Source organism: Leptodactylus fuscus, chromosome 7 (assembly GCF_031893055.1).
Source record: "Leptodactylus fuscus isolate aLepFus1 chromosome 7, aLepFus1.hap2, whole genome shotgun sequence".
Classification (NCBI taxonomy): Eukaryota; Metazoa; Chordata; class Amphibia; order Anura; family Leptodactylidae; genus Leptodactylus; species Leptodactylus fuscus.
Window position 1 is genome coordinate 8,805,914 of NC_134271.1, and position 12,342 is coordinate 8,818,255.

At 47.6% G+C, this 12,342-nt stretch overlaps 2 protein-coding genes across 3 annotated transcripts in view; both read left to right on the forward strand.

The window, feature by feature from the left end:
* Window positions 1–4,540, forward strand: part of ABCC8 (ATP binding cassette subfamily C member 8) — a 49,770-nt gene extending 45,230 nt beyond the window's left edge. For both annotated transcript variants that reach the window (XM_075280929.1, XM_075280928.1), the window contains exons 32-39: window positions 418–538; window positions 610–740; window positions 818–896; window positions 1,016–1,124; window positions 1,343–1,446; window positions 2,450–2,583; window positions 2,946–3,008; window positions 4,310–4,540. In XM_075280929.1, coding sequence (XP_075137030.1) covers window positions 418–538; window positions 610–740; window positions 818–896; window positions 1,016–1,124; window positions 1,343–1,446; window positions 2,450–2,583; window positions 2,946–3,008; window positions 4,310–4,447 — 879 coding nt within the window. In that variant the 3' untranslated portion in view covers window positions 4,448–4,540. The remainder of the gene's footprint in view (window positions 1–417; window positions 539–609; window positions 741–817; window positions 897–1,015; window positions 1,125–1,342; window positions 1,447–2,449; window positions 2,584–2,945; window positions 3,009–4,309) is intronic.
* Window positions 4,541–8,695: 4,155 nt separating this feature from the next.
* Window positions 8,696–10,531, forward strand: KCNJ11 (potassium inwardly rectifying channel subfamily J member 11). Its single transcript, XM_075280930.1, has one exon. It carries the CDS (start codon window positions 8,933–8,935, stop codon window positions 10,100–10,102), a length of 1,170 nt encoding a protein of 389 aa, XP_075137031.1. The 5' UTR covers window positions 8,696–8,932; the 3' UTR covers window positions 10,103–10,531.
* The last annotated feature ends 1,811 nt before the right edge of the window (window positions 10,532–12,342 follow it).

Below are 12,342 nucleotides of genomic sequence, written 5' to 3' on the forward strand. Positions count from 1 at the left end.
CAGTTCAATGGTACCCACTGACCTCACATAGTCAACGTGTAATGACTATCGGGGCAGAAGGTGGTACCCACTGACCTCACATTGACATAGAAAAGACATTGTGTGGAATCTATCAGGGGAAAGAAGCTGGTACCCACTGACCCAGAGAAGATGTTGTTCGGGGACTACAGGTCACAGGCAGCATCCATGGGCTGTATGGCAGAAATACGATTATAGATAGTCTATGTCTTGTATATGTGTATTTTAGTCTTGTCTTGTCCATGTCTTATTGTATATGTGTATTTTAGTCTTGTCTATGTCTTGTTGTATATGTGTATTTTAGTCGTGTCCCTGTGTGTTGTTGTTTATTGATGGCGTTGTATATAGTCATGTAATCAGTATCAGCATAGTCAGTAATATGGCCACCCTGTCCCGCAGGTCTCTAACTACCTGAACTGGATGGTACGCAACCTCTCCGACATGGAGATTCAGCTAGGAGCCGTGAAGAGGATTAATGGTCTCATGAAGACGGAGCCGGAGAACTACAAGGGTCTTCTATGTGAGTGGTCAGTATTTGAGAAGGTCAGATGACCAGATGATGAATAACTAATGAGCGTTCTCGCCGTGCAGCCGCCTCCCAGATCCCACAGAACTGGCCGGACCGCGGAGAGATCCAGATCCAGAATCTGAGCGTGCGCTATGACAGCTCCCTGAAACCAGTCCTGAAGCACGTGAACGCCCACATCACCCCAGGACAGAAGGTGCCTGATAGGGGTAGTAGTCATACCGCCCTGTACACCACCACCCAGGAATCTCATCAGTGTCTCTTTCACTGTAGATCGGGATTTGCGGGAGAACAGGCAGCGGCAAATCCTCCTTCTCTCTGGCGTTTTTCAGGATGGTGGACACGTTCCAGGGTGAGATCAAATTATAGTAACATGTTAGTAACAGGGGGCGGAGCTGTGACAACATTTTACACTATTATGACTTGATGTTTTGCATTTTCTCACTTGATCAGTTTTTTTCTTTCTTCCAGGACGGATTGTAATAGATGGGATCGATATCGCTAAGCTTCCTCTGCAGACGTTGCGCTCTCGCCTCTCCATCATCCTCCAGGATCCTATATTATTCAGCGGGAGCATAAGGTAGAAATAGATTGATATCTGCTCCTATAGATATTGTGGTATCCTATAGATAGATAGATAGATAGATAGATAGATAGATAGATAGGAGATAGATAGATAGATAGATAGATAGATAGATAGATAGGAGATAGATAGATAGATAGATAGATAGATAGATAGATAGATATTGACACATTTGATGTCAGTGGTGGACATCTCCTCTCTCATCTTTTCTGCAGATTTAACCTGGATCCTGAGAATAAATGTACGGACTGTATGCTGTGGGAGGCGCTGGAGATCGCCCAACTGAAACATGTAGTGAAGGCATTGCCCGGCGGCCTGGGTGAGGGGCAGATATGTTATACTAACTATATATGACAGTATACTGACCACCAATAACACATGATCAAGAGTTCTCCCTCCTGGCACTGTTATAGCGGCACCTTCTCCTTCCCGGGACTGATATAGAAGCTCCTTCTCCTGCCTAACACTCTTATAGCAGCTCCTTCTTCCTCCTGGCACTGTTATAGCAGCTCCTTCTCCTGCCTGGTACTGTTATAGTGGCTCTTTTTATCTCCAAGCACTGTTATAATGCCTTCCTTATACCTCCTAGTACTGCTATAATGGCTCCTTCTTCCTCCCAGCACTCTTATAATGGCTCCTTCTCCCTCTTGGCACTATTCTAGCGACTCCTTCTCCCTCTTGCACTGTTATAGAGGCTCCTTCTCCCTTCGGACACTGTTATAATGGTTCCTTATCCCTCCCAGCACTGTTATAGAGGCTCCTTCTCCCTCCCAGCACTATTATAGCAGCTCCTTCTCCATCTTGGCACTGTTACAGCGGCTCCTTCTCCCTCCTGGCACTGTTATAGTAGATTCTTCTCCCTTCGGACACTGTTATAATGGTTCCTTATCCCTCCCAGGACTATTATAGCGGCTCCTTCTCCATTTTGGCACTGTTACAGCAGCTCCTTCTCCCTCCTGGCACTGTTACAGTGGCTCCTTCTCCCTCCTGGCACTGTTATAGCGGCTCCTTCTCCCTCCTGGCACTGTTATAGCGGCTCCTTCTCCCTCCTGGCACTGTTATAGCGGCTCCTTCTCCCTCCTGGCACTGTTATAGCGGCTCCTTCACCCTCCTGGCACTGTTACAGAGGCTCCTTCTCCCTCCCAGCACTGTTATAGCAGCTCCTTCTCCATCTTGGCACTGTTATAGCGGCTCCTTCTCCCTCCTGGCACTGTTATAGCGGCTCCTTCTCCCTCCTGGCACTGTTATAGCGTCTCCTTCCCCTACTCTGCACTATTATAGCTCTGTCCTATTCCCTGACCCATACTTTCCTCTTCCTACAGATGCTGCGGTCACTGAAGGAGGAGAGAACTTCAGCGTGGGGCAGCGACAGCTCTTCTGTCTGGCCAGAGCCTTCGTCAGGAAAAGCAGCATATTAATCATGGATGAAGCTACAGCATCTATAGACATGGCCACTGTATGTCCAACAACCCTGGATCCCTCAGATCACCCATAAGTCACAGGGCCCCACCCTAGAGGAGCTTCCTCACTCATAAACAGAAAACTAGACCTACAGTAAAGACTGACACTTATGCAAGCAGGGTATGAGGAGAGGGCAAACAGGGTGTATGGAAGTCCATGTAGTATTGCAGAATTATGTGGTAGTCAGGGTGAGTGGTTATCACCAGCATGGTATAGTAGGTCTCAGAATAGAATGGGGAGGATTCCCTATAGACGTTCATAATCCAGGATTAACCCAATCACTGCTGTGACCATCCATGGGGTGGGGGGGATTGTGCAGGGTCTGTGATGTGATGGTAACGTCTCTCTCACCCTCAGGAGAACATCTTACAGAAGGTGGTGATGACGGCGTTTCAGGAGCGGACGGTGGTCACTATCGCGGTACGTAGGAGGATCCGGGGTGGGGGGACCCCGATGACTGAAGGACTCATTCACTGGAACCACAGGAAGCTGAACTTGTACTGACCGCCCCCTGCTTACACAGCTGAGGGTTTGTTACAGAGTATCTGGACTGGAAAGAGTTCTGTCCCTATGCTGGATTGTCTATGGGGACACATTGTAGCAAACCCTCAGTTGTGTGACCAGGACACATTCTCAAGTCTCTGGATGTGATCAGTGAATATTTTTATTCACTGACAGTAGCGGAGATCTCGGTGATGGCGACGGATTGAGTCGAGGTCTGTCTGCCGGCTGCAGCTGGTGGTGTCCAGTGATTTACAGGGGTCCGGGTCTGGAATTTGGGGAGGGGGACTCATCTGATGTTACTGTGCTGGGGTTACATGGGGTTGCACTGCAGTTAGTCCTGGACAGCAGCACACAGTAGCCCCCCGATGTCTACGTCTGGCCCAGTGTTACATTATATCTGACAGCTATGTAATGCTGCTCCCAGAATCCTCTGCTCTCAGGATTAACACTTTCATTGCCTAGTCTCTGGCCGGGATCACGCAAATGTGTGGGAAGTGATGCAGGAGAGCAAGGAGTGAAAGGGTTAAGTCCGTCTGTGCTCAGATTACTGCAGATACAATTCTCAGTTCTCAGCGCTTTCTGGGTCACTCGTCCATGTGACACCGCAGATCAGTCTGTAAGTGCGCAGTTACAGAGAGGCTGCCGGGTGTGGCCCCGGGGACAGGAGGAAGAAAATGGATTGAGAGGAACTCACAAATACCACCCCTCCCTCAAAAAATCATTGGTATAACCCACAATTACTGTTGCCCAGGGTAGGTGCCCCTCATACCCCTCTTCCCCAACAGGGCAGGCGCCTCTTATGTCCCACTCCCCCCACAGGGTAGGTGCCACTCCCTCCCTTCTTTCTCCAAGGGCAATACCTCAACTCCTCTGGGGCAGGTGTATTCCATGCTTCTCTTCCCCCTCAGGGCAAATGCCTCTTTCGCCCCTCTTCCCAAGGGCAGATGCCTCTTGTGCCCCTCTTCCCCAGGGCAGACACCTCTTGTGCCCCTCTTCCCCTGGGCAGATGCCTCTTGTACCCTTCTTTCTCAGGGCACACGCCTTTTGTGCCCTTCTTCCCCAGGGCAGACGCCTCTTGTGCCCCTCTTCCCCAGGGCAGATGCCTTTTGTACCCCTCTTGGCCAGGGCAGACGACTCTTGTGCCCCTCTTCCCCAGGGCAGATGCCTTTCATGCCCCAGTCACCCAGGGCTGATGTCTTGTGTCTCTGTTCCCACAGCACCGGGTACACACCATCCTAAACGCCGACCTGGTGATTGTCATGAAGAGAGGCGCCATCATGGAGTACGACAAGCCGGATATCCTGCTGGAGCGAGAAGACAGCATGTTCGCCTCTTACGTACAAGCCGATAAATAAGAAGAAACTTCCAGAAGTGCAATTCATGAATCGTCTAGTTTTCTAATTATGTAAATTACCTGTAAATAAAAGGATTTCATAATAAAGAGCTATACAAGGAGGTGGAGTCTCGTACTGATGTCACATGGAGGTGGAGTCTCATACTGATGTCACATGGAGGTGGAGTCTCATACTGATGTCACATGAAGGAGGGGTCTCATACTGATGTCACATGGAGGAGGGGGTCTCATACTGATGTCACATGGAGGTGGAGTCTCGTACTGATGTCACATGGAGGAGGGATCTCATACTGATGTCACATGGAGGTGGAGTCTCATACTGATGTCACATGAAGGAGGGGTCTCATACTGATGTCACATGGAGGTGGAGTCTCATACTGATGTCACATGGAGGTGGAGCCTCATACTGATGTCACATGGAGGTGGGGTCTCATACTGATGTCACATGAAGGAGGGGTCTCATACTGATGTCATGTGGAAGTGGAGTCTCATACTTTTGTCACACTGGGGCCATTATGTGGCCCCTGTCCTGGCAGAAAACTTACAGGTGTATTACTGGGAAGTATGTCCATGTCACAGGCTCCTGTAGGGGACGCTCAGGAGTAAGGAATTAGGGGATGCTATATACTGTGAGTGTGAACAGCCCCAAAGTGCTCAGTTATAAAATAAAGCCTCTTAGATGGAGCTGATCTGTAGTAACCTGGCCCGGCCACTGAACAGCGTGTGGAGCTGTCTGCTTGTTGATAGCTGCTCTGTGTATGTTTTGATGTTGGCAGCAGATGTAAACAGCTGATCGGTGGGGGTGCCAGGTGTCAGACTCCCCACACACACACACACACACCAATCTGATATTGGCCACAAAGCAAGGTTAATAGTAGGTCACCATCAGACATCACTATCAGAGGTCATTAAGAGGTTAATATCAAAGGTCACCAACAGGGGTCATTAGCAGGTCAATATCAGAGGTCACCAACTGAGGTCATTAAAGGTTCACCATCGGAGGTCATTAACAGGTCACTATCAAAGGTCACCAACAGAGGTCATTAAGAGGTAAATATCAGATCAGTATCAGAGGTCATTATCATTGATTGCCAATGAAGACAACCATGAATGCTGGAACTTTCCATACTCTGAAACCCATGATGTCTTTATTATGGTCAAGTGATCTTCTTGTACATGTAGCGCCACCTCCTGATAACCTGTCCACAATAGAGCCCAGTGATAATACATGCATTGCCAGGTAGAATAACAGAGGGACAGAACAACACCGAGCTCGAGGTACGGATGATCCAGTATTCTTCTGTACGGGGAATGTCAGACCTGGCAGGAGAGCGGCGGGATCCGCTAATTTTTCCATGATGATAGGACATGGACGCAGCCTAAGGAGGCGATACACATATAACGGGTAGAGGGGAAATGTGGATATGACAATAAGGATTCTTCAGATGTGGAAACACCAGGTGCAATGTCATTAGATATGATGGATAGGTCATCAGGATGAAGAACGTGACCCTTAATTCATTCATGAACTGGGATAGTGCAGGACTGCCCCTGCGCACCACACTATATATACAGTAGTATATACTAACAGGTGAGGACATCCATTGCTCTAGGTGCTGCAGGGCACATCATGGCGGTAATAGGGTAAGATCTTGACGTGAGATGACCTGAATTGCACTTCACTGCTTCTAATTTAGTAATTTTCTATGGAGGAACCAGATACCCTGGGTCAGGAGCCCCAGATCAGATACACCAAGGAAGATACAGAACCCTGGACCAGGGACTCCGGCCAGATAACATAACTGGGCTAGGGACGGATCATATACAGCACCCTAAGGCGCTCAGGCAATATACAGTACCCTAGGTCAGGCACCCCAATGGGAGGCACACTCAGGTTCTAGGTGGTACGGTACAGGTGGAGAGATCGGATACTTGTCAGAGATCGGATACTTGTCAGAGATCGATATTGGTCAATCCTCTTCCTAAAAGTTCATTGGCTGATAATATTTTGGAGGATTGAGCCACATTGGATAGGCCACCATATTGTGCTCTGCACACGACAGGCGACATCCTATCCAATCCCTATGGTACATAAGAGGTTAAAGAACCTAGGACGCCCCCTACTGGTAGCAGGCGACCTGCAGGCTGCTGGGATAAAGGCGTCAGGCTCATCGCTGGGTAACACGATAAGTTAGTAAATTATTCATCGGGGGGGGGACATTTCCTCAGCACACAATGTGCCTGCTGCTCGGGGACGGATGCTCGGTGTCACACTACCCTCATTTAACCCCCGCAACCCCAGATAAAATATAAATCTCTGTGCAGGGAGAGAAATATGGTGGGATTGAGGGTGATGATGCTAGATATGGGGCAGGGGGAGGGGTCCTCATTATGTACAACCATGTTACACATCACATATAGATGATCTCAAATATAGGGGTGTTGTATACTGGGGATCACCGAAAAGATGTGCTATATATAGAAGCTGAGAAATTTTGGGGGGTAGGTGAAGTATTTAAGGAGGTGATATATTGGGGATTGACAGATTCCATGTACTATAATGGGGTCTGATGGGTGTGAAAGAGTCTCCAAATGAATTTGTTGGATGATATATTTGGGGAGATGATATAATGGCTGGAGATATATTGGAGAATAACATACCTGGGGGTGATATATTGGGAGGTGATATACTTAGGGGGATGTTATATCAGGGTGATATATTTGGCAGGGGATAAATCCACAAACAGAGAAGCCCCAAAAGAATCCAATATAAGCGTCTTACTTCAGGCTCCGCAGAGAACCAAGAAAAGCGACGTTACAAGTCCGGGAATTCCAGAGAACAGCGTGAAGTTTATTCTCCCAGCATGTCGATATACGATATTTCATCCCTACAATGGAGCTATTCTCAAGCCCTGCACATGGCTCCGCTGAGGGGTGGGAGCGTCGCTGCACCAACATGATGGGGAATAAGCTTCATGCTGTTCACTGGAATTCCAGGACTCGTAACCTGATGGATTCCTTTACCTGGTTCTTATTATTGGGGAAATATATTGTATTTGAAGGTTGTCTGGCTCCATTGGTACCTGGGGCTCCAGTCTTATATTGGAAGTGATGCATTATATGGGGAGGTATATGATAATTGGGGGCTGTCTGGCTCCCTTGGTACTTGGTGCTACAGTCTTTCTTTTGATCTATTATATTGAGGGGATGTTATATATTAAATTGGTTGGGGTGATATATTATATTGAGGGTGGTGATATATTATACTGGGGATTATATATTATAATAGGGGGGGGGTTGCCTCCCTTGGTCCCTAACGTTTTAGTCTCTGTTATATTATAATGGGGCGGGTGTATCTATAGTATAGTATATTGGGGGGATGGATAGATAATATTATATTTGGGGGAGGTGACATATTGGGGCGGGTGTATCTATACTATACTATATCGGAGGGTGTATATTATATTGGGGCGGGTGTATCTATACTATACTATATTGGGGGTGTATTATATTATATTGGGGCGGGTGTATCTATAGTATACTATATTGGAGGGTGTATTATATTATATTGGGGCGGGTGTATCTATACTATACTATATTGGGGGTGTATTATATTATATTGGGGCGGGTGTATCTATAGTATACTATATTGGAGGGTGTATTATATTATATTGGGGCGGGTGTATCTATACTATACTATATTGGAGGGTGTATTATATTATATTGGGGCGGGTGTATCTATACTATACTATATTGGGGGTGTATTATATTATATTGGGGCAGGTGTATCTATACTATATTGGGGGGTGTATTGTATTGGGGCGGGTGTATCTATACTATACTATATTGGAGGGTGTATTATATTATATTGGGGCGGGTGTATCTATACTACATTATATTGGGGGGTGTATTATATTATATTGGGGCGAGTGTATCTATACTACACTATATTGGGGGTGTATTATATTATATTGGGGCGGGTGTATCTATACTACACTATATTGGGGGGTGTATTATATTATATTGGGGCGGGTGTATCTATACTACACTATATTGGGGGGTGTATTATATTATATTGGGGTGGGTGTATCTATACAATATGGGGGTTGTATTATATTGTATCTATACAATATTGGGGGGTTTCTGCCCCCTCTATCCCCGGCTCTCCGCTCTTTGTCTTCCATGTGATTGCCGGCTCTCCTGCGCCCTCTGGCGGCCGCTCTATGGCACTACATCCCGGCTCCAGGTGTCATTGCGCTGACGTTTTACCTTCAGTCTCGGCTCCGGTGTCGGCTCCGCTCGGCTGCTCCGGTGTGCCGGTCCCGGGGCTGCTGTGTTCCCGGTTGCCGGTCCTGCCGGTCTTGCAGCCTGCTCGGGGGGTCGCAGTGTCCCCGGCCCCTCACCCCCCGCCCTGTGATTGGCGTGCACAGATGGAGATCCCCGCCGCAGCCCGGTCATTGCTCTCCGGCAGCCGGCGGCTGTAGTCATGCTGTCCAGGAAGGGCCTGATCCCGGAGGAGTATGTGCTGACCACCCGCCTGGCCGAGGACATCAATGAGCCCAAGTACCGGGAGCAGGAGCGGAGGGCGAGGTTCGTGGCCAAGAACGGCACCTGCAATGTGGCCCATAAGAACATCCGGGAGCAGGGCCGCTTCTTACTGGATGTCTTCACCACCGTGGTGGACCTCAAGTGGCACCATACCCTCCTCATCTTCACCATGTCCTTCCTCTGCACCTGGCTGCTCTTCGGGATGATCTGGTGGCTCATCGCCTTCTCCCATGGAGACCTGGACTACCTGGAAGAAGGTTTTGTGCCCTGTGTGACCAGCGTCCAGTCCTTCACCGCGGCCTTCCTCTTCTCCATCGAGGTACAGGTGACCATCGGTTTTGGGGGGCGTATGATCACGGAGGAATGCCCCGCGGCCATCCTGGTCCTCATCATCCAGAACATTGTGGGACTGGTCATCAACGCCATCATGTTGGGCTGTATCTTCATGAAGACGGCGCAGGCCCATCGCCGAGCGGAGACCCTCATCTTCAGTAAGCACGCCGTCATCGCCCTACGAAACGGCAAGCTCTGCTTTATGTTTAGGGTTGGGGACTTGAGGAAGAGCATGATCATCAGCGCCACCATCCGCATGCAGGTGGTCAAGAAGGCCCACAGTCTAGAGGGAGAGGTCCTGCCCCTCAACCAGATAGACATCCAGATGGAGAACCCCATCAGCACCAATGGGATCTTCCTGGTGTCTCCACTCATCATCTGCCACACCATCACCAAGGACAGTCCATTGTACGAAATCTCAGCCTCCGACCTTACCCACCACCAAGACCTGGAGATCATCGTCATCTTGGAGGGTGTGGTGGAGACCACTGGTATCACCACCCAGGCCAGGACTTCATACCTGGCTGATGAGATCCTATGGGGTCAGCGCTTTGTGCCTATCATCGCAGAAGAAGACGGCAGGTACGCTGTGGACTACTCAAAGTTTGGCAATACAATCAAGGTGCCCACTCCGATGTGCACAGCCAAACAACTGGAGGAGGACAGTCGTATCCTGGACAATCGTTCCTTCTCCCCCAAGAGCACCATCCGCAAAAGAAACTTGACCGTCAAGGTAAAGCCAAAGTTCACATTGTTCGAGGAGGACCAAACCTGACCCTGAGCCCCGAAACTTCTCCAGATCTGATATTCTCTATGCAATAATCAAGAAGTCTCCAGATCTGGGTCTTCTATGCAGCAATGGTCCCGCAGGAGAAGCAGAGACGTGTGTGTGCGCAGCCTCATCGGGCTTCCATATTTTTTTTAAGGATTTTACCTTTATTTACTTCTTACTTTTCGTTGCAGACAAATATAGATGTCTTAGCAATGTCTGTAAGATTTCTCCTGCAGCGGGGGTGGAGGGGGTTATTTTCGTGCTATTTATACCCGAGTGTCTGCAGCAGCTCTCTCGCTGTCTTGTTCTTCACTCTCTTGAGTTCTCTTATGGCGTCAATGGCTGGGGAGGGGAGGGAGAGGTTCTGCAGCAGCTGCTTCAATTATTCATATCTGTTTGCGCCTGTTTTATAAAATGTTGATATAAAATGCAATCTAATGATAGTAGATGGTGTCGGCTCCTCCATGGTCACTTATATATTATATCAGTACTGTATAGTAAATACACAGGGGGGAGTTATAGGGCCATGTTCACATCACGTCTGACTTATTTTATGTGAAGAAAAATCTGTGTAATAGAAGTCAGTGACAGGTCTCTATATAGTGTCAAAAAAGACAAAAAAAGGTCAATGAGAATAAAGGGGGAAGTATTAATATCAAAAACATAAGAGTGTTATATAAGATACCAGACTCACCAGTGTTGTATATATGAGATCGATCCCTTAATAATGTGTCTTAAATTGCAAAGATTTGACACAATGATGGGATGTGATGTGAACAAAGTCCAAGATCAACTAGATAAGTGAGCTTACTGAGTGACAGGCAGGTACAAAAAAGAGAGCGCCCTCCCTGCCAAAGCTTACAGTGTACCAAAGACAAAAGGCAGGGAGAGAAGCTGATCATACAGTCATGTAGTGCAGACAGGAGAGAAGCTGGTCATACAGTCATATAGTGTAGACAGGAGAGAAGCTGGTCATACAGTTATGTGGTGTAGACAGGAGAGAAGCTGATCATACAGTCATGTAGTGTAGACAGGAGAGAAGCTGATCATACAGTCATATAGTGTAGACAGGAGAGAAGCTGGTCATACAGTTATGTGGTGTAGACAGGAGAGAAGCTGATCATACAGTCATGTAGTGTAGACAGAAGGAGAGAAGCTGGTCATACAGTTATGTGGTGTAGACAGGAGAGAAGCTAATCATACAGTAATGTAGTGTAGACAGGAGGAGAGAAGCTGATCATACAGACATGTGGTGTAGAGGTGTAGAGAGGAGAGAAGCTGATCAATCAGTTATATACTGTAGATAGAAGGAGAGAAGCTGATCATACAGTCATGTAGTGTAGACAGGAGAGAAACTGATCATACAGTCCTGAAGTGTAGACAGGAGAGAAGCTGATCATAGAGTTATGTAGTGTAGACAGAAGGAGAGAAGCTGGTCATACAGTCATGTAGTGTAGACAGAAGGAGAGAAGCTGGTCATACTGTCATGTAGTGTATACAGGAGGAGAGAAGCTGGTCATACTATACAGTCATGTAGTGTAGACAGGAGGAGAGAAGCTGATCATACAGTCATGTAGTGTAGACAGGAGGAGAGAAGCTGATCATACAGTCATGTAGTGTAGACAGGAGGAGAGAAGCTGGTCATACTGTCATGTAGTGTATACAGGAGGAGAGAAGCTGGTCATACTATACAGTCATGTAGTGTAGACAGGAGGAGAGAAGCTGATCATACAGTCATGTAGTGTAGACAGGAGGAGAGAAGCTGATCATACAGTCATGTAGTGTATACAGGAGGAGAGAAGCTGATCATACAGTCATGTAGTGTAGACAGGAGGAGAGAAGCTGATCATACAGTCATGTGTAGACAGGAGGAGAGAAGCTGATCATACAGTCATGTAGTGTACACATAAGGAGAGAAGTTGATCATACAGTCATGTAGTGTAGACAGGAGGAGAGAAGCTGATCATACAGTCATGTAGTGTAGAAATAAGGAGAGAAGTTGATCATACAATCATGTAGTGTAGAGAGGAGAGAAGCTGATCATACAGTCATGTAGTGTAGACAGGAGCAGAGAAGCTGATCATACAGTCATGTAGTGTAGACAGGAGGAGAGAAGCTGATCATACAGTCATGTAGTGTAGACAGGAGGAGAGAAGATGATCATACAGTCATGTGGTGTAGACAGGAGGAGAGAAGCTGATCATACAGTCATGTAGTGTAGACATAAGGAGAGAAGTTGATCA

Bases quoted from the DNA above. Each gene is read 5' to 3' on its own strand.
- KCNJ11 (XM_075280930.1), top strand. From the start codon at position 8,933: ATGCTGTCCAGGAAGGGCCTGATCCCGGAGGAGTATGTGCTGACCACC.